At 42.8% G+C, this 21,881-nt stretch overlaps 2 protein-coding genes across 7 annotated transcripts in view; one reads left to right on the top strand and one right to left on the bottom strand.

Annotated features, from left to right (window-relative positions):
• rnf24 (ring finger protein 24) overlaps window positions 1-1,685 on the top strand; it is a 35,064-nt gene extending 33,379 nt beyond the window's left edge. For 3 of the 5 annotated variants that reach the window (XM_031560489.2, XM_012831799.3, XM_012831800.3), the window contains one exon: window positions 694-1,473. In XM_031560489.2, the coding sequence (XP_031416349.1) occupies window positions 694-835 (142 nt within the window). In that variant the 3' untranslated portion in view covers window positions 836-1,473. Of the gene's footprint in view, window positions 1-693 lie in introns of all 5 variants that reach the window. The other 2 variants (XR_001162550.3, XR_001162551.3) reach the window with 2 other exon arrangements.
• A 16,398-nt stretch (window positions 1,686-18,083) lies between these two features.
• Window positions 18,084-21,881, bottom strand: part of fbxo41 (F-box protein 41) — a 49,333-nt gene continuing 45,535 nt past the window's right edge. For both annotated transcript variants that reach the window (XM_031559664.2, XM_031559665.2), the window contains 2 exons: window positions 20,540-20,655; window positions 18,084-18,829 (listed from right to left, as the gene is read on the bottom strand). In XM_031559664.2, coding sequence (XP_031415524.1) covers window positions 18,767-18,829; window positions 20,540-20,655 — 179 coding nt within the window. In that variant the 3' untranslated portion in view covers window positions 18,084-18,766. The remainder of the gene's footprint in view (window positions 18,830-20,539; window positions 20,656-21,881) is intronic.

The raw sequence follows: 21,881 nt of genomic DNA on the forward strand, positions 1-21,881 counted from the left end.
TCCCCATCTGGTAGTCTCCCCCTCCCCTACCAGTATGAGAGCCTTTGTGTTTTCTGTCCCCCCACACACTCCCACACAGATTCTTCTCTCAGCCCCACCGTCAGTGAGCCTCAGTCAGTGGCAGCCACAGCCAGAGCCCGGACACATGTGCTGTCTCTCCCCCACACTGAGCCCAGGCCGTGTGAGGGGCCTTTGTGTACTCTGCTCTAGGGGAGGGCCAGTGAAGGAGCCCCCTGTGCCCAGCGTCAGGTTAGGGAGAAGAGCAGCAGGGCCCCGTAGAGTCTCTGTGTCATCGGCATGGATCTGTTTTCACACCAGGCTACTGTGTCCCACTCCTTCACATTCAAGAGAAATAATTGAAGTGCAAGAAAAGGATCTAACTTGTATCTCTCCTGTCTCACTCTCTCTCTTTCCCTCCCTCCCTCTCCCTTTCTCTTTCTCTTTTCTCTCTCTCTCTCCCTCCCTCTTCCTTTCTCTCTTCTCTCTCTCTCTCTCCCTCCCTCTCCCTCTCTCTATCTCTCCCTCTCTCTCCCTCCCTCTTCCTTTCTCTCTTCTCTCTCTCTCTCTCCCCCTCTCTCTCTCTCCCTCCCTCTCCCTCTCTCCCTCCCTCTCCCGCTCTCTCTCCCTCTCTCTCTTCCTCTCTCTCCCTCTCTCTCTCTCTCCCACCTCTCTCTCTCGCTCTCTCTCTCTCAGGTGCCTGATTAAGTGGCTGGAGGTGAGGAAGGTGTGCCCGCTGTGCAACATGCCTGTGTTACAGCTGGCCCAGCAGCAGGGCAGCCCAGAGCCACAGGGCCCCACACAGCAGCCTCTACCTGGGGTGGAGAACCTGGTGTAGCGTCCCCTCCACCACCACCACCACCTCCCCTCCCTGCTCCTGCTCCTGCTCCTCCTCCTCCCGCCGACCCTTCCCCAGCTCCCAGAGGCACGTCCTCACCTGACCTCACCTGACCCCAGCGCCCTCACTCACTGACCTGTACAGGTACACGTGCACACAGCCCGGGACAGACGGAGGAGAACTCCTGTTTCTATGCAGCGCCATCCCACCTGCTGAAATCTGACCACCTGACTCTTTGCTCTGCCCTTGTGGGTTCACACAGTCACACACACACACACACACACACACACAGACACAGACACACACACACACACACACACACACACACACACACACACACACACACACACACACACAACAAAAGAAGAAGAAGAAAAAGAAAAAGAGGAATTGACTATATGAATACTTTATGAATATTCATGATTCTGTGTAATTGTGTAATTTCCGTTTCCTTTTATTCCCTTTCTCCCTGCGGCCAAGTGGTGGTCATCCTGACTCTTTTCAACCAAAGCACTTTTCTGGGGACACCAGCACAAGAGGACAAACTGCAGACTTACAAAACTACACATTAAAAATGGAAACCAGCTGCATTTTTAATGAACCTTTTTTCTTTTTTTTTTTTTTTAACAAGCACTTTATGAGAACTCAACCTAATCGCTTGTGAAGGTAGTAGCAAGGTCATATTTTATATTTTTATTGAATTGATTAATTGTATTACTTTTTTTCCTTTTCATTTTATTTAGTTATTGTGTATAGAGCCGCATCAGTTTAATTTCGGTTAGGTGGGACATTGACTAAAAACAAGCAAGAAAGCAAAGCTAAATGAATAAAGATGGTATTGATACTCTCACCTCCCCTTGGATTAATGCAGAGGGGAGTAATTAGGATTCAGAACACTTATTGGTGGTCTCATACACAATCACACATACACACACACTCACACATATATATGTAGAATGCAGAATGAAACTGTGGCACAGTTTGCCTGTGTGTGTGTGTGTATATGTGTGTTTTCAGTGTTCAAGTTTGAGGTCAGGAGGACCCTGAAGCTGACCATCTAAAAGTGAATTTAGGAGAGACAGCTGGTCAGCATGCCTGTGCTAACCTTTGACCTCTGACCCCTGGTCTAGTATGTGTATGTGACTGGACGAGTGTATCTCATGTGAAGGATTTGCTACGTGTTAACATTTAGCACAAACCGATCTAATCTGCCTTTCGCCTACTCTGCTCTACCGCCTCGCCCTAAGCCATGTGGAAGGTGTTTCCCTTTAGAAACAGGCCAGAGATGTGCAACCGTGCTCCTGGGGTCGATTGCCCAAGCCCTCACAGTTGTGAAACCTCAGTGATTATCTGAAGCAATCTGGATGCATTTGGATACAGAGACACTGACTTCCTGTGAGAGGCTGCCCTAAGGGTCTGTTGTGCTAAAAACAACAAGTCACTTTCTCCTTTTACTTTTATGGAACCCACAGAATACTGACAGTGTTAGTCATATTATTGAGCAGAAAGATCATGTCAAAACAATCTACAACCAAACAGCAACAGTTGTTTAATCTGGCTTCTGATTTCAGGCATAAAGGTCAGTGGTGGAAAACTGTAGCGGTAACTGTGCTAGCGGTCATACATTTCTGAAATATCATTCAAATATCACCCTTTTCAAAATTCAGTATGAGATAGTGAGCTCTCTTTTTCAGAGCTTCAGGGTCACCACGGAGCACCGTTGCAATTTCTGTGCAAACCTGTTTTGTCTGGTTATTTATTACAGCTTTGTTTTATATCACACTTATTACTGCATTTGGGCTTTGAACTGGGTCTTTCTCCCAAGTTCTGATGACATTAAGCAAAGCAACAAGTATACATATACATTTTTATGTGTTAGTGAGTCGTGGCGTATGTAGTATGACCTATCTCAGAACGTGACACAGCCTAGACTGAATCAACTGCCCAAGTTTCTCAAACAACAAGACTTCACCTTATTCACGACCCCCCCCAGGAAAAGGGCCTTTTTTGGGCCTGTTGTCTTTCAACACTGGCAGCCGTGTGAGCTATGCGTCCCCCTGGAGAACTTATTTTAGAGAGAAGACTGATTGTAGGCGGCAGGCCCTGTAACATTCCAGCCGAGCTCAGCATATCATCCGACGCGTTCAGCTCTCCTGGGGCTCTTTGTGTGGCCCCGGCACAAAGGCCCCCGCTGGCCCAGTTCTCAATGGAGCCGCAGCGCTGCCCTCGTGTCCCTGACGTAGGCCCCTCTGTGTGGATCAGTGCCGAGCCTGTGGAGGCTATGGTCAGCAGGTGAGGCAGCGTTTTAATTCTCCCCAGAGAATAGCAGCCTTTCTGAGCTCTTATTCTGGCGCTTTCCCCTCTCTGCTGGGGTTTTGTTTATCTCCACACCCACCCCTCTACGAACAGGGTCCTTTGTGTCGGCCTCTTTTTACGCTGGCCTCATTTCCCACCGCCACCAGTGTGGATGAAAGTGCACATTTTTGGTACGAAGTGTTAAGGTGCTCTTGACTGGCATCAAATGACCCTAGATTCACCTCTGCCCATAATGGGCTGCCATTTGCCTCTGAGTAAACAAAAATGGGATAAGAAGGATACACGATTCCCCTTTTTATGACACTACATAACACTAGTAATAAGGCCATTGGAAGTGTGATCAGTCCTAATATGTGGGTTTGTTTTTGTGTCTTCTGATGTAGGTGCCTTCCTCTAGGCAGGCATTCTTACTGCCAAACACTGCATCTGGGTGAGATAGCCTGAGCTTAAGAAGAGATCTCTCTAGTGAGTCCGTATTTACTACAGTCAGGTTGAAGACTAGCAGAAAACCCCTAGGAAAACCAAAGTGTAATCATACAATCTCCATTTTGGATTTGAACAGTGTGGGTTCAGGATCTGGGGCAGCTTTCTCATTCGTTCACGTGATTTGTACATGACTACAAAATAATGTCTTGTGTTTTAGGGAATGGTGCAGATTGTGTATTGGAGCTTTGTGCATTACTGATGTATGTGATGGTGTCATTCATGTTTTGTCCATGTTTGTGAGGCAACACACACTACTGTGGTGGAAAAGACTAAACCTTAGAAGACACGTGATTGGATTTTTTGGTACATTTTCACTTCAGCTATGTTTTGCTGTAACATACTGCATTGTTGGAAATCCTGTTTGTCCATTTTGGTCCCCCTGTCAAATCTGGAAAATCCCCTGAAACTTTTGAAACAGGCTTCTGGAAATTTTTTAGAAACCCAGCAAAGCTCAAATCACAACTAAATCATGTTGTAGTGCAATTGAATTGAAAGTCTTATTTCTTTTGAAACTGTTGTTCTGTGATTGAATGTATGTTTTAGTAAGGTACAACAGGACTGTGAAGAACAGAATAATGTGAAAGGCATGTGATTGTGCCACTGGTCTGACTGTAAATCACATGGAGGTGCGACAGTAGTGACAGTAGTAGTGTTTCCCCCCTCTCACTTCCTGTTGGTCTAGCCATAAGAAACAGAAAAGGCAAAGATTATATCCAAAATGTTCTGAAACAGAAGCTAGGTAGACAGTTTGAGCTGGTAATCTTGTCCAATCCCATTGGCTGTCCTTTAATTGGTCATAGTTCCACAAGGCCCATATGATTAGCTTTTACATAAATAAATACTGCAGCTCCCTTAGATATCAATGTGTACCATGACAAATACAATTACCTCATAAGTGTGTGGTAAGAGGAGCTGCTTGCCAATCCGTCTGCTAGTGTAGATATGATGGCAGAGTTAGAATTCACGTTGTATGTCCATAAAAGGTACATTATATACCCATGTTGAACATATTGGAATTGCCTGCTGCAGTCCTATATATTGGAAAGGGATGCTTCATAACTGTGATATAGAGGCCAAACTAGATTTGATAGCAGTTTGAGAGTTTTGTGGTCAAGGACTTTAGTGCTTCGTAGATAATGGCACTCCCATCCGGCCTATGTCATCTAATCCAGCTGAAAACCCAGACTGGACGCTGTGTCTGCCTTAGTTCTTAACTGTCTTGCTCCATATCACTCCAATCATTTCTTAACACAACGGGTGCTGTTGGACCAGTTGAATGGTGCATGAATGACAGCTGTAATGTACTCGGTGCCGAATGACTACATGGACAGGATGTTAGAACTGAATAACTGCCGATTTCCAGATCTTCAGTTTTGGGCCTTAAACGTTTTGACTTCACCAGCCCTCTTCCTGTCACCCTCCCCCACTCTCCACCCCCACCCCCACCACACACACACACACACACACACACACAAACTCTATCTCTGTACTGCTCCTGTTTACATAGTGTGTTGTATATTTATTCAGTGTCAAGCTTCACCCCCACTTTGGACTAGTTCTGTGCCCCCTCCCTTCACAGCCCCTTAGCCTGACCCTGACCCACCCCTTACAGTCAGTCCCCAGCCCGTACATCCCGCTTGTGTTAACACTGATTATGTTTGTGAACCTCACAGACATGTTTGTAAAACTAAGAATTCTGCAGCAGAATATTTTTGGAGACATTTGCTGTACAGTATTTGTAAGCTCTATTTTTGTATATTTAATTGCTATTTTGGAGGGAAATTAAAAATGAGATGCATTACTTTTTTTTTGCTAATTTCATGTTCTTTTCATTTGAAAAAAAATGTTGCATGTGATTGACTTGAACTGTAAATAAAATTACCAAATTTGTTTTGGAAATAATGGTGCCTTTGTTTTCGTTTCCCATCTTAATCCTGTGGCCGTGCCAGCAGAAGTTATGTGAGCCTCTGTAGGGATCAAAGCAGTCCTCTGGCACGTATAGCACGCTGCAGCACTGTACCCATGTTAATACGATTTGGGAAAGGTCGCACAGTTGTAGTACACTGCCCATCTGTGAAGTGCCACAGGGGCTGTGTGTGTGTGTGTGTGTGTGTGTGTGTCTGTGTGTGTCTCTGTTTGTGTGTGTGTGTGTGTCTGTGTGTGTCTCTGTTTGTGTGTGTGTGTCTCTGTGTGTGTGTGTGTGTGTGTGTGTGTCTCTGTTTGTGTGCGTGTGTCTCTGTGTGTGTGTGTGTGTCTCTGTTTGTGTGCGTGTGTCTGTGTGTGTGTGTGTGTGTGTGTCTCTGTGTGTGTGTCTCTGTTTGTGTGTGTGTGTCTCTGTGTGTGTGTGTGTGTGTCTCTGTGTGTGTGTGTGTCTGTGTGTCTCTGTGTGTTGTGTGTGTGTGTGTGTGTGTCTCTCTCTCTCTGTGTGTGTCTGTGTTGCATAACATGATCTGTTTTTAGCACATCCCAGTACCTGTCAGGGACATGCTATGTGATGTCACCTTGGTTTCAGAATGGGAAATGATCACCAGGGAGGAGGGGTGGAAGGATGTGGTCACTACCCAAAATAATTCTAGGAATGGGTCCTCTTCCACGGAACCGCTGTTGCGCCACCATGTTCCTCCAGTAGCCCCGAACGGACAAACCAAAACACTGGCTCGAGTTACTCACACACGTTTGTAAGGGTATTCAGCAGGTTGCAATTCAGCTACCTCACACTGTACCTTTAAGTCAATCAAGGCCAATGCTTAGAAAACAATGTGTGCGTTCCAGCATTGTCCCAGAAATGTGCATCTTTGTCCCAGAATTGTGTGTGTGTGTTAGATGTCTCATAGGCATTCTCCTCCCACCTTCTCTGGAATATATATGTGTGTGTGTGTGTGTGTGTGTGTGTGTGTGTGTGTGTGTGTGTGTGTGTTAGATGTCTCATAGGCATTCTCCTCCCACCTTCTCTGGAATATGTGTGTGTGTGTGTGTGTGTGTGTGTGTGTGTGTGTGTGTGTGTGTGTGGTAGATGTCTCAGGCATTCTCCTCCCACCTTCTCTGGAATATGTGTGTGTGTGTGTGTGTGTGTGTGGTAGATGTCTCAGGCATTCTCCTCCCACCTTCTCTGGAATATGTGTGTGTGTGTGTGTGTGTGTGTGTGTGTGTGTGTGTGGTGTGTGTGTGTGTGGTAGATGTCTCAGGCATTCTCCTCCCACCTTCTCTGGAATTTCATGAGGATCTCATGGGAAGACACTACTTGAGAAACAGCATGATCACCCTCTGGGAAGTGGCAGCTTGTTCCTCAAGTTTTTCCCGCTTTTTCTCCCTTTTCACTTGACTAGGCTCTTCTGACCTTTGAAGCACGCCAAATAGGTATGTGTATGTATGTTTGTTTGTTTGTTTGTTTGTAAGTTTGACAAATAAAACTGCTGGATTTGAGTGTGTTTGGTGTGCTGCCCTCCTTCCTTGGCCCCTCCCTCTTACATAATATCTGGGAATGTTGCACAGAGGCAGGAATTCCTGCGGGTGAGACTTTTTGTGCAACGGAGCTAATGAGAGTCCTCCCCGCAGCGCACTCAGCGTGAGAGGCTGTGTATGAAGGCTTTAGGGGGAAGTCATCGCTGGGACATTGGATGTACACCAAGTCCAACTGACAAACACATAAGGGAGTGGAGCAGCTGTAATATGGCAAGTAAGCCTCAATGTATGACAGATGAGAGTGGCACAAGATGCAGAGGATGAATGGGGTGGCAGAAGATCTGGCCCTGTCGTAATACCCAGTGATTTATGGTGTGTCGGTGATGCTCAAACACATTGTAAACCACAGTGATGGGTAATGGTTCTGTGGGGCTTTTCTTTAACACCCTCATGTGAGGATGATGCCACACTGTTCAGAGTACTTAAAACTTTTGATGTAACCGATTACATAATAAAATTTGAGTACATATATTATTATTTTTAAGTAAACTTAACTTAAAAATGATACATCGGATATACTGATTTATTTTGTTATCGTTTTCATAATTTTTAATTTCTCTGAACTTATATTCAAATATTTTTATACTTAAATCTTTTAACCTCTATGTACTAAATAATTTTCACTCAACAACACAAAATAAAATTAAGTTTTAAGCCTTAAAAATCAAGTTCAGTGCACTTGATATTGGTGAAAGAGTTCAACCTAATTATTCTCAGTAAATAATACTTAATAAGCTTACTTTTTTTTAAAGTTAACTCCGCTTGATTATTCTGAGTAGGTAATACTTAAATAGCTAACTTTTTTTAATTGAGCACTACTTATTTTCAAGTATTGACCACATATACTGATTTTCTGGTTCTGTTTACAAACTGACTTTAAACTGAAAGTTACTCTACAAGAAACATTCAAATCTATGTAAGATTTATATTAAAAAGAGTGAGATGAGAAAAACTTAAGAGGTATCACATCATTTATATTTCTTGTAAAACAACTGACAAAATAAAAGATTACATCAAAGCTTTAAAGAACAGCGTTACAAAGTTAACAAGTCAACAACAAATCGTTTATTTCAACAAATAATTTTTTAAGGTGAGTAAGGACGGTTTCAGAGGTTTGTTGTCATCCAGAAACATAAAAAGGTTCTGTATGAGAAGGTGTGCGTGAGTTTTTGAGGATATTCTAAATTGAAAGCATATGTCAGGCCAAACAACAACATAAATGCCTCAGAAATCCTCTGCACCCATTTCAAAGATGTTCTCGCAGCTGAAGGGGTCGGGACCCGATGTAAGGAGAGCAACAGGAGCATCATCAAAATATGGCTTCTCTTCCTCCTGCAAAACACCCTCAATACAATTACCAGGAGAGTTTCAATGGAAACACTTACAAAAAAACTGGCAATTAATAATACATAGTATCAACCAATATTAAAGTTTCATCACTGTTGTGCAGTTAATCCTAGACATACCTGAAGGTCATAAGCCTCGAGGATCACCCGTAGCACCTCTGCTGTCTTGCCAGTCCGTGATGCATGTACACAAAAATATCTCCTTTGGTTGACTCCTCTTCTTATATGTCTACATCAGGGGTGTCAAAAATACGGCCCGCGGGCCGGATCTGGCCCACCAGGGGGTCCAGCTCGGCCCGCCGGATGACTGCTAAGTGTGAAAATTACTGATAGACATAAATTGCATTTCTATAAAAGTAGCTTTTCTTAATACATTTCAAGGGTTGCGAATCAGAATATCTCTTAAGGATATTGAGGTTTATGAGTACAAAGGTTTTGTCATTTTTTTAATCGATCCAGTAATTGCTTGCGAGGGAATCTGCATAGGAGAGCCCAGGCAGATAAACAGTGGGCTGATGTCTGAGTTTTTGGTCTTTATGTTTATAGTTTATTGTAGAAAGACCTTAAAATAGGGATTATCATCCAAAAACCTTCACCAATGATTTAAACGTAGAGAAATATTGTCCTTATGTATGCGTTATTATGCTATGATTTTACTGGTCTGGCCCACTTGAGATCAAAGTGGGCAGTATGTGGCCCCTTAACTAAAATGAGTTTGACACCCCTGGTCTACATCATAGCTTGCTGCTAACACTTTTATCCATCAGATCCATTAAAACACATAGAAGCTAGCTAGCTGCTAAAAAGTTACATATAACCTTAGCATGCTGATATGAATTATATGGTGTTTCTGTAGAACATGAGTTGTTTTCAACATAAACAATTGATTGTTGTTTACTTTGCACATGAACATATTTGGCCGGAAATAACCCACTAACTAGCTCTTTAGCTTCCTAGCCGCCAGCGCCAACAGTCGTGCAACTGAACTTGCTACTTGACAGCCAAAACGTGATTACTCAATAATAATTACAAAGAGGGAAATTCGCCACTTCTTATCAAAATTTCACTTGCTCCCGCAATTTTGTCGCAACAAACACCTAAAAAACACTGTTTACTTACCAGATAAGGACGCTTAGCAGCGACAGGATTACAAAAATATCTCCTTTGGTGGGGTGACCAGACGTCCTCTTTTACCCGGACATGCGTCCGGCAGTGATTGCAAAATCGTCCAGGATTTTGCCTCGTCGGATATTTGTGTTTCTCTGGGTCCTTCACAAACTAGTTTTTACGCCCTTATAAGTTTAGGAAAGGGTATCTCCCTTACGTTCCACCTTCTAGCACAAGCGCTGACTGTAGCGAGAACTGTCATTGGTCGACCGGCCTCTCAGTGTTGCCAGATGCACGATAATTATCCTCCAAAGACGATCATTTTGAGCATTTAATACGATACTTCACCATTTCCAATCTGGCAACACTGAGCACCGTGCCGCTTCCACTAGTTGCATTGTTTACAACAGCACATGACATCTGCATGTGGAAAAGGTGTCAAAATTCCGTCGCGGGGGGAGGGGGCGGGGTCATCTGTATGCTACACACTACCACGCCCCTCCCCGCGAAGTGTCCTCTTTTTCACAAACTCAAATATGGTCACCCTACGAAGTTGGTCGACTCCTCTTCTACAGGAGGAACATGAATATAGAAAGTCTAACTGATACTATACAATTATTAAGTCTGCTGTCTCCGTCTCTCATCACAAGATCTCTGATTCTGTTCTGAACTAGTCCTGCAACGACGTTGATGACGTCAGACGTCACGTTTGAATGAAACTAAAAAAATATGAGTTATCAGGCAATGTTTACTCAAACAAATACATTCCAATACAATTAAAACGTCTTCACTTGTCAGAAAACTAATACATTTAAAGTTGGGTCAACTAAATACCAGGTTTTAAGTACTGAATACATAATGTTAATAAGTTAGTAGAACTGTTTGGGTTTACAGTGCAGTATGCTAGTACATAACTCAAAGTTCTCAGTTATTAACACTAGTGGCCCTAATTTGAAAGGCTGTAAGTTTCGCTATGATGTGATATTGTTCCACTGAGTGACCGAATTGTTATTTGCATGAGTATGTAGACAGGACAGCTAGAACCCTGCAACGCCTTTGTGGGACAGGTAAAATGGCTTATACATTTCTGAATGTGGATGTGGATTTGTCTTTCGGAGCCAATCATAGCGAAGGGAATAAGGAGACGTGCTTTGATGACGGGCTAACTTGTAACTTGTTTGATTAAAGTCCAATAGATCAGTGCACATTATGGAAATATTCAAACAGTTCCGCACAGTTTAAGCCTCCAAAGTGAAGTCATTGCCGTGGTCTTCACGTTATTTAACATATTATTCATAAACATGCATGGAAGCAAGCTACATAAGATATTTGGGAATGTATTCATGGAGAATATAGTGGAGAGGTAAGTGAAGAGGTGGTGGGCGGCCTAATTTCCCTACAGTCCCGTTTTCATCGGGGAGAAAAGATTATGCTATGCTATGCTATGCTATGTGTGTATCAATCAATAAGCCAAAAATATTAAGGTCGTCCTCAAAGCATTTACTCCCAAGAATAATGAAATATCTAGGAATTTATGGCAAACTGTTACAGCAGTCTGACCAGGCTTTCTATTTTTCTGACTTTTTTCATAATGTAGACTCAGGATAAATTATTACTATACCATAGGCTACTGATATGACGCACTATTACAATGACTCTTGTTGTATTTTACATTAAAAAAACAGCTATGTGGTTGGTGCTAGTATAATTCAAACAACATTACTGAATTCGGATAGACTCGTAAAGCATCCTGCACGCTCAAATCCCAATTTACATGTTAGTCTCTGTTTCCTTGTGTCTGTATCTTGTGTTAGCAAACAAATATGTTTAATCAACAGTGAAAATGAGGAGAATATTTTACGGCAATGATCCTGCAGACAAAGAAATTGTGCTAATTTTAACTTTGGGCCTATCTTCACTGCGTTAGGCTGTTGTAGAACTGTAGAAACAAATGATTCCCTTTGTTGTGCGTAAGAACTCTAGCATAACTTCTAGAATTAAAGTGATTTACATTAACGTATGAGGAAGATTTGCTACCATATGTATGTATGAATTAGAGTGACAGAAGAATTTAGAAATGTGGCACGGGTTAGTTGTGTTAAGGCGAGAGGAAGGATGAGGGCTCGTACAGAGAGATTGGGGGATGAAGATGGGGAACTGAGCCATGTGCATCAGAATCGACAACGTCAAGTTTCCTAAGACACCACTTCCATTCATCTTGACACAACTGAAAATGACAGAAAAGCGCAACTAGTGTTGTGAGTGTTTCACTCTAGACACTGTCTGGGCTGGAGACAGTAAACGGCATCTCAGACTTGCTCCTAGAATGAAAGAGCCTTTCCAGCAGGGGCTGGATCATTATGATGAGCTAACTCATTTGTCTGGTGACTGCTGCAGACATCCCTACATTTGTGACAGTGCTAATGAATCATTTTTTTCACTGTGTGAACAACAACAGAGAAGAACTCCAAAGTGGATAAGACGTGTGTATGTGTTCTTTTGAGTGTGCATGAGTGCATGTGATGCGAAGATCACTCTAACAAACAGTTTACGGATGGGATTGATTTTGCAGCATGGATCCCAGTCTACGGAACAGTGACCCAAACTCAACTTAGAGTAAAGACACTCAGGATTTTGTCACGGTGTGAAGCTTGTGCTCCTCTAGGCTGTGATTGGACGCTGCCCTCTGCCCAACTGATCCCAGGGCAGTTTGATTCCTCCACCGCTCCCTGGAGAGGCCGCTCGTCTCCGCTGATAAGAGGACTAAGTAAACATGGCACCGGGGATCTGTAGCAGGTGGCCCAGCCCGTCCCCCCGAGATCACTGTTCACATTCATCAGTCAGCACAAGAAGCTCATCTGAGGCCCAGAGAGCTTGGCAGGCCAAGATCACTTTCACAACAATCAGGCTGTTTACTCTCGAGGCAAATTGCTGCACATGAGAAGGATTCTGTGACTGAGGCTGAGTTTCAAGTGGAATATTACTGCCCCCCTGTGGTCAGATGGCTCATCACGCACCTCAGCTACACAGATTAGCTGAAAAGTGGTGATTCATATGCTGACTGCCTATTTAGAAGAGCTTTTTCTCTATTGTATTGAATGTGTAATTTAAATCTGTCGTTAACAACAATTTCTGAATGTTTGGGGACCTTTCTGAACCTGAAACTAAAGTTTTTAAACTGTTTGGCTGTGATGATTTATCAGGGAACTTACAAAGTGATGAGCATCTTTTCCTGACCTGAATAATTCATGTGATTTAAGATGACTAAGGTAGGAGGAAGTTCAGTAAAAATGCTTGCGTCATTTACAACACCTTAAAGGGCTATATTACAGAATAAAGTTAAAGATGCTTCTCAGGAGTATTTTTGAAAATATGAAAAGAGGAAAAAAAACAAAGAGAAGAAAAGAAAAGACTGAAATCTGCCTGGCTGCTGCCAGTGGATCTCCCTCTGTTCCAGCAGTGGAGTGACTGGCACCTGTGATGGGCATTTGCTTCAGACTGGCACAGCATGGCATTTAAGAGCTCAAGGGCACTTCAATGATACAAACAACAGGGGTACTTGTCTTTCTGGTAGGTGTACTTTCATTCAGCCCATTCAGCTCAAGTCATTTAGAGTAGGTCATGCTATATGCACCGTCTGACCATCAGACCAAACAAAAACAGCTAGAGGGACAAAGACAAAGTGAGCTGCGTTAAAATCTAACTTTATTTGCACTATGGACACTATTGCAAATGTGCACACATTGATTTGACAGTAACATAACCTATATACCTTTGATTAGCTGAACTATCTAACTTTAGGCACACAAAAGACTGTACAGACTATACTGCAGCCTTTTCCCACTTAAGAACTCAATACCAAGAGAGCAGGTATGTATTGCACACTATTAAAGCACAGACAATGAGAGGAAGTCAAAGAGGAGTAGCTCCATTAGTATAAAACATCGTGGGAGGATCCCTCCATTCATCCCAGTTAGTATGTGTTGATAGTTTGGTCCAGGGCAGCTTTGACAGCATCTTTTAGAATCCCCCTATGATGTTGTCCCACTGTCTTAAACAATGGGAGCAACAATGTTCACTTGAAGTAGTGCAAAATTTGAAAAGCTAATACTTCCTGAAGAATACATCTGTTGTACAAGACATCCCAGACATTTCATGAACTCTAGCATTGGGCACAGACAATATTAAAGAAATAATAGGCGTATTTGTTTGTCTTAAATATTTCAAATACAACATATTTGCTTGCTACTGATCTGTCTGGATGCCTGTGGTTGATTTGTTTCCTGATTTTAATTCACCAGGCTGGAAAATGTACATTTGTGTTTCTTTCCCCACTGGATTACATTTTTTTTGCTACAGGCTCTGAACAAAGTATTTAGTATGCAAAAGAAAACCAGGAGCTAACCGGAAGTCATCACTAATGTATTTGGTCTTAATCCACAAACGAAAATTTTCCCCAACGTCATCCTGACACGACTGAACTCCTGGATGGATGTACTGCAGCTTCAGACATTATGTTCTTTATGCATTATGAAAGGACATTTTCTCTGTCACACATCTCTGAAAAACAACTGTAAACCGCCAGACAATCAACCAATCGTCTAAGCAACCAAATCAAAAAATTGAATTCTTTCAGTGAAATGAGTCACTCTTTGTAGCTGCTGTTCACCTCCAGCCGTTTCATACTGACATGTAAATGCAACTACCAATTATTATTTGTCGTGCAAACCAGAAAGCACACAGTGAGTAAATATGACATTGATAAAAGGTCTCCAGCACTTTTCAAATGATGTTAAAGTGATACATTGTCCAAAACACAGGCTTGCTGCATGTAAAATGCATGGCAGCTCCAGTTCAGGCATCACATTTGTTCCCCATACTAGCAATGACATTTCTTGTAACTTTCCCACGGAAATGTATACCCTGATAAGTAATGGCATGCCACTGAAAATACATTTTAGTATCTTAATGCAACAAATGGTCTTCAATATGAGTAAGCATTCAATAAGGCATCACAAATGCATGGTTAATACACCAGTAATAGCAAACAGTAAATAAAGACTTATAAATATTTGTAATGGTTCAATATGATAAATATCAAACTTTGGGTCATGACATTTGGTGTGACAGAGTGCTGTTATAAAAAAGATGACACAACAATATATAAATCAATGGAACAATGGAGCAACAATTTATGAAGAATGCATTTACTCTGTTGCCCAAGTATGCATTGAGGTAATGTATTATTACAATTCAAACAAATGGGAATATAGTACAATCATTCATACATGGGGTATGCATTGAGAGGTAAGAGAGGTACTGTACAAGAATGACAGAAGTACAAACAGTATGATATCTTGGCACAAATCTGGTTTTTAGGAAAAACAATGTTTCATTTGCATGTAAATGTATTACACAAAGGCAATTCAATACTGACACCTCAAGTCTAACAGAATTTCTGGCTTAGAGGAGAAGAAAAGAAGTTGTAGTTCACATACTGCCGGTTGGTGAATCATATTTGACTCCAAATTACATTTAAACTCCAGAGGCAAAAAGAGAACTGTGGTCTTGAAATGGTTCTCCAACTTGAAATAAAAAGCAATATGACTGATTTATGAGCCTATTCCTTCTATTCTGGAGACCCTTTCCCTTAACACATATTTGGGGGGAAATTTCAAACCTTATCCTAACATACTTATTGACCTAGTTGATAGTTACAAGGAACATGTAAGTTAATTGTCATTTTGACAGAATGACTCGCAGAACACGCAGATGTATGTTGATAAAAGAATGATTTACACCCACCTGGAATATGAACAACATAGATGAAAACTTCATCAGAACCTGCTGCTTTCAAAGCATTTCAATTCATGCTGTAGAGCAGCTTTTACCTTCAATGTCTTAAAACGATCTGAACCGACGCACAGAACACCAGAGTTCAGCATGACAACGATGTTTGGTTTTTAGCAAAGATGAGAGGTTAGCTATGAGCAGGTATGGGGTGCTGTGATGTGACTGCATGAAAAATGTTCGCGGTGACTTTGTGCTACGAGATAGCACATGAATCCTGTGGTATCACACTGCTTTAACAGAAATGTGTATTTCTTTTGAAGAAGTGATAACCACGAACCTCTCTAAGCGCTGCATGGAAAGTGCCTCCATCGTAAATGGAAAATATGGACAGAGAGCTCAGCATAAAAACAGCAAAATCACACTAGAATACTTGACGTTTTGAATTGTATCTTTTTTTCACAGCGGTGCAACAACCGATCACCCGAAAATAAACATCATAAAAACCTCAGCAAGCAGTTCAGCTTTTACATCGACAGGTCTACCCACTACAGCAGAACAGTAAAGAAGGCAACATGATGTATAAACACAAACATGCCAACATTATAGACATCTCTCTTATAGAAATAAATAGTTCAAATAATTTCATCCTTTTGTTAAATAACTCTTTTTGATTCCACATATAATATAAATTATCTATAATACATGACATACTGCAAATTCAACACTACTCTTTACAATATGCCATGTTGATATTGTTCCTTCCAGCACTGGAACCAGAAGGACAAAACCATGTCCCTCTCCTTGCTCCAGGCTGACCTCTTAGACCTTGACCTTGAGTCATTTCCTTAATCAACAACATATATATATATTTACAGATTTTTTTTTTAAGTCTTCAGGGGACAGATTGTCTGTGGTAACTGAACTAGTAACTGAAAAGTCAACGCATGAGCTCCTGGAGCGCTCCAACCTGGCTCACTATGTAGGCGTCCTCTCAGAGCCATGGTTTAGCACTGTGCCAAGGCTCAGCTCACAGAGGGCAGCTGACTTGTTCCATTCGCCCCTGTCCTTGTCCTCTTTGTGTTGGTGCGCTGGATTATGGGAGCAGTGTGGGTATAGTTACAGTTACACTTGACTTGATGTGCCAGAAGTCAGCAGTGACTCTATGCTGACTATGTAGCCTACAATGTTTCATTCAAATATTGCACTCGATCAGAGCACTTTAATGTCGCCTCACCCATGGAAACCTCCGGTAATTATCAGGCCCCCGCAGAGTATTCTAGGTTAAGACAGGAAGTACAGTGCTGCGCTGTGGAAAAGTCTTCCCTGGACTCAAGCACTTAAAGCAGACACATCAAAAGTTGGTTTGATGGCCTCTCTGGATGCCCTGCACCTATTGGTCAGAAATCGTATGAGATGATCGGTGACTGGCCGAGAGGAAGGAGCACCATTGCCTGGCGGTTAATGCATTCGACAGAGTGAATACCTGTCCTGTCTTATTGCATCAGTTTCTGAGTTTTTGTCTTCGAAGGAGTTAAAGTGAAACAATTCTGCGTGTCATCCAGTAAGCAGAGTAGAATTACAAGCAATATGACACTCATGGTTTTACTATATCGGACGACAGACGAGTCTTTCTGCACACACAGCACATCAGCTCACACAGAGTGTCACATTTCAGAATTCTGTTCTGTTGTTGAGTGTTTATGAGAAAGCCAGTGCGCAGGACATACAACAGGCATAGAGGCTGATCATATTTGTCTTTGATGCCTTAAAACAAACGTCTAGCCTCTTTGTTAACCCGTTGGTGTGTTGTAAGATCCAAATACAGACCCAAATTCAAGCAATGTCTGTACATACTGCATATGGCTATGTGCTTCAGAGAGAGGTCCTGTTGCCACTGTGGTGTCCTTTAAAGCACTGGGTACTGGGTTCTGGCTCAGATCACGTTTGCTCCCAATCTACTAGTGCACTGAATGATGAGTAGGTGTGTTGCCATGGAAACAATAAGACATGACAACAGAAGAAGGAACCAAAGCTGAAGCCAACAGACTGTCCTCACAAAAGCTCAACACAGCCATCCTCCCCTTCCAAATCAGCTTGATACTTCCTTTGGCTTGGCAGCCCACTTCTCACAGGAGTCATATTGGGAGCCCATTAATGTCTATAGTGCGTCACCACTGTGCTTGGTACAGTGGGCATAATGTCACTGAAAAAACGTGCCTATGAGGCATTTGTGCAGTCACAGTATAAAAGGCATCTGTTATATGCAAATGCATTATGCCTTTTAAACCTAAACTGACAGATGACCTTAACCTGTGGTGAGTCACCCCAATCATTTCTCTACAGACATTAGTAAGAGCAGAGCACATACTGCTGGCAAGAATGGTATGGCAGATGCAGAGGACAGGACACCTAAAGGGGCTGTTCTTCAGATAAGGGTGGAGAGGATAGCTGAACACCCACACTCAGTTCACCCAGCATGGACCTCCTTAACCTTCAGAAAAACTCACTCAACAAATATATTGCAGATTCCAACCAAACCAAGTCTAAAGCTGGTGTTTTCTTGTTTGTCTTTGTTTAGGTGTTTTCATGTCATGGGGGTTCCACGACACCCGCACAAACAAACGGTCAGGTTCGTGATTAAGTCAGTGCAGTCACTACTGTTTGTTCGGTTCCAGTGTTTTCTGTTTTTTTTTTCTACACATAGTCAGAGGGACACACAGCTACACACACACACACACACACACACACACACACACACACACACACACACACACACACACACACACAACACACAGACACACACACACACACTAAGACTCATACTCACATACTGTCTTTGTTTATTCATCCAGACAGCCAGTGCTGGGGATGAGCCCAGAGGAAGTTGTAAGTGGCAGGTCGTACGTACAGGACGAGCACTCCTGACTCCAGTCAATGCAAACCAACACACACTACCATTCCCGTCTGCAAGCTGAACATGTGCTCTTTCAGAGAAACGTTCCTAAGACATTAGATGCAACCATCAGTCTTCTAGAAAACAATTGATTTCGTAAATTTTGTAATTCTGTGTTTCCCAGTTTGCGGATGTGTGCTATGAAGTCATCTATCATCATATAGTTTCACACTGAGAATGAAGTTTACGTGTAAAGGTTCTGCTTGGCAAGAAGTCAATAGAAGACCCAGATTGTCCACTGAAGTCGATTCAAAGTGATGTTGAAGTGTTGGTGTTCTGCTCTGTGTGAATGGAGGTCTGTTTCATGATGTGGGCTTGAGAAGTCCTCCGTCACTCTCAAGTGTGTAGCCTTCCTCCCTTCTGAGTCTGTTCTCTGAGTGCAGTACATTCACCCTCAGGCGGTGAGGCCGTGGAGTCAGGGGCAGGTGTGGTGGCGCCTAGAACTAGCTCTCAGCACAGCGCAGAGGGTTAGCATAAAACGTCAGCTTTCACATGGAGGATTTTCGAGAAGCCTGGACGCTTCTTCAGTGCCTGGGAGGTTGAAAAAACAGCATGAAACAAGAAAAAAATTGAGTCTGACCTTCAACTGATGGCACAGGGAGACAGTCAGCACAAAACAGCAAGAACAAGAACAACTCGGTGTGGATACACTCATGGAATTAAATGGAATTTGTAATGCTAGCACAAAATAACAATGGAAAAAACGCCTACAGGTGTTGTGTAAGGAATAGAGCTGCAAGCTCAGTAAAACTGGAAAGAATCAATTGGGCACTTCAACCCAGAGTCACAACGGACAATCCCAGACCTCTGTAAGGACAGAATGAGAAGAATCTAAGACTAACAGCGGAGCTACTCTGTGTTCTGACAGCCTAGTTGCATGACTCATGGGCAGAGGAAGGGATGCCTCTCCTCTCCTGACTCACCGGCTTGGTTAGAGAGACTGTCTAAGCAACATCAAGAGTGCTCATCCTCGGTTCCCCACCGTAGGCGGCGGTTCTATGCAAGCTCTTTGCCTGAGCGCATCACTTCCTCTCAGGGTCATCCCAACCCTGTCTTTGAGAGTCAGCTTCCTGTGCCCAGCGCCGCGGATCCAAAGGGTAACTTTGGTGAAACTCACGGACTCACCGCCATGCCTCCTCCCACACACTGGCTGCCTCAGCTACTCACTGAGATCGAGAATGCCAGACACAGGAAACCCAACGCCTTCTGAGATGATACCGCTTCTGCTAAAACTGGCCCATCTGTGGAGGTGCTCTCTGGCAAAACTGTGGCTACAGCTTATTTTAAAACTGAGAACTATCTGGTATGAATGACAAACTGCCATGTCTTTGTTTTCACACCCGTTGTGTCTTGAAATTAGTGTGTGGAAGAGGCAGGAGAGAATTTGCTGCGTATATCTATGGCCCTCGCAAAAAATAGAGATGATTACCTCAAGTGGTAATGTGTACCAGTGGAGTGTGGAAATCAAATGCCTCACATTATGGTGCATTGAGATACTGGGTGTATCCAACATTGGTTCTGTCATTCTGGATAAAAACACAGTACAAGTTTGGTTCTGTAAACTGCCTTTCTGTCACAAATAACTTGGTGGCATGCGATACAGGTCAGTGCTATATCTTTTGTTGCAAGACCTATTTAAGTGTCCTATTTAATATTTACTATCTGTCAAACAGGGTTTATAATTCTGGGATTGTCCTGGAGTGGTTAACATCCTATCTCTGTGATCAGAAATTCCAAGATTCAGTTTGTAAGTCTGTGTCCTTCATCCATCTGTTTTCTTGTGGTGTGCCACAAGCCTCAACTTTAAATCCACCCTTGTTCTTTATTTGTTTCTCCTAGGCCCTATAGATTACTTCACAAACACCACATCATCATAAGGTATTAAGCCAAACAAGTTGTAACTTGCATGACTGTTTCGCTGTTTCAATTATTATTTGTATTGTAGCAATTTCATTCTTTTTTTCATCTTGATTTTGTAATAATTTCGTACCGTCAGTAGCTACTGACTTCAAGGTGCCTAATGAACATAGAATTTCATGTCATCCCACTGTGGACATGTGGCTAATCATATCAGAAGACAAAAGACAAAATACCCCCCCGCCACACACACACAAGTTGCTCTCTGCGCTTACATCTTGTTGACCCACAAACTCAAGGGTTGAATCTGACCTGACGTCCAATGAAATGATCATAAATGTAATGTTACCTTAACCTACTACACCACCACACTGCTCACTGTACCTGCAGCTTGTTGACCATCTCCTCGAAAAGTTTTCTGGCCTCTGGGCTGTTGGGGTCCTCGAAGTAATCCTCAATGCCAATCTGCACCACGATGGACTTCAGATTACGGCACACACCTGTTAGAAAGGCATGACATTCACAGAAGAGAAGCAGAATCCAGTTTCAGTCCAAGACCTCAATGGGCTATGTGCTGTCTGTCTAGAGAAAAGGGCTTTCTAGTGTGCAAAAAATAAACCAACCTAAACACATGAAACATTGAAGTGACTGTTCTCACCAACCTAAACTCATGAAACATTGAATGTGATTTTCCTCACCCAGACCTAAGGTATATAAAACTTTGGCAAGTGAATGTTCCTCACCAACGCTAAACCATAAACATTGAAGTGACTGTTCTCACCAACCTAAACTCATGAAACATTGAAGTGACTGTTCTCACCAACCTAAACTCATGAAACATTGAAGTGATTGTTCTTACCAACCTAAGTATATAAAACTTTGAAGTGATTGTAAGTCATTGAGGGGCCTCTAAAGTAAATCGTTTTGAATCATATCATATATATTTTGAAGCATTTCTCACTATTAGAGCTACCTCTTGAGAATCTTTAGTCTTTAGAATAACAGAATAACTCCACATACACATATAGGCACCTTAATGTACACAGAATAACTCCACATACACATACATATAGCACACCTTAATGTACACTGTATCAGGCTAAGAGTCTGGCCAAAGGGTAACACATGTGCGCAGAGAACAGAGAGGGTGATGAAGTGGCTGTGATCTCTGGCATGTGATCCACATGAACATGGTCACTAAAGCTAATCACAAGATGCTAGATCTGATTGCCTGAGGCACTTATGGCTCTCGCCTCCCTGCTCTGCAGTCACCCACAAGAGGGTGGAAATATTCATGAATTCATCAGAGGTGGAATTCGCCAGGCAGTTTATACATGTCTTACATTCTAAATGTCAACCTACGGTGCTATTTACATTCTATTTCTGAAAGACATACAGACACTGATGGATGGACTATGTCATCTTGAAGCGTGTCACTGCTGAGCTCATCTTATCTCATCACTGCTGCTGAAGTGGGTGGAGGCTTTGGGAGTGTGTGTGTGTGTGTGTGTGTGTGTCTGGGGGGGGAGGTATGAACTCACTGTTGAAGTGCAGCAAGGCCTTGGGCGTGACCGGCGTGGAGGTGAGAGTGTGTGTGTGTGTGTGTGTGTGTGTGTGTGTGGTCTGGGGGGGGGGGAGGTATGAACTCACTGTTGAAGTGCAGCAAGGCCTTAGGCGTGACCGTGTGGAGGTGAGAGTGTGGTGTGTGTGTGTGTGTGTGTGTGTC

This window comes from Clupea harengus, chromosome 22 (assembly GCF_900700415.2).
Source record: "Clupea harengus chromosome 22, Ch_v2.0.2, whole genome shotgun sequence".
NCBI lineage: Eukaryota > Metazoa > Chordata > Actinopteri > Clupeiformes > Clupeidae > Clupea > Clupea harengus.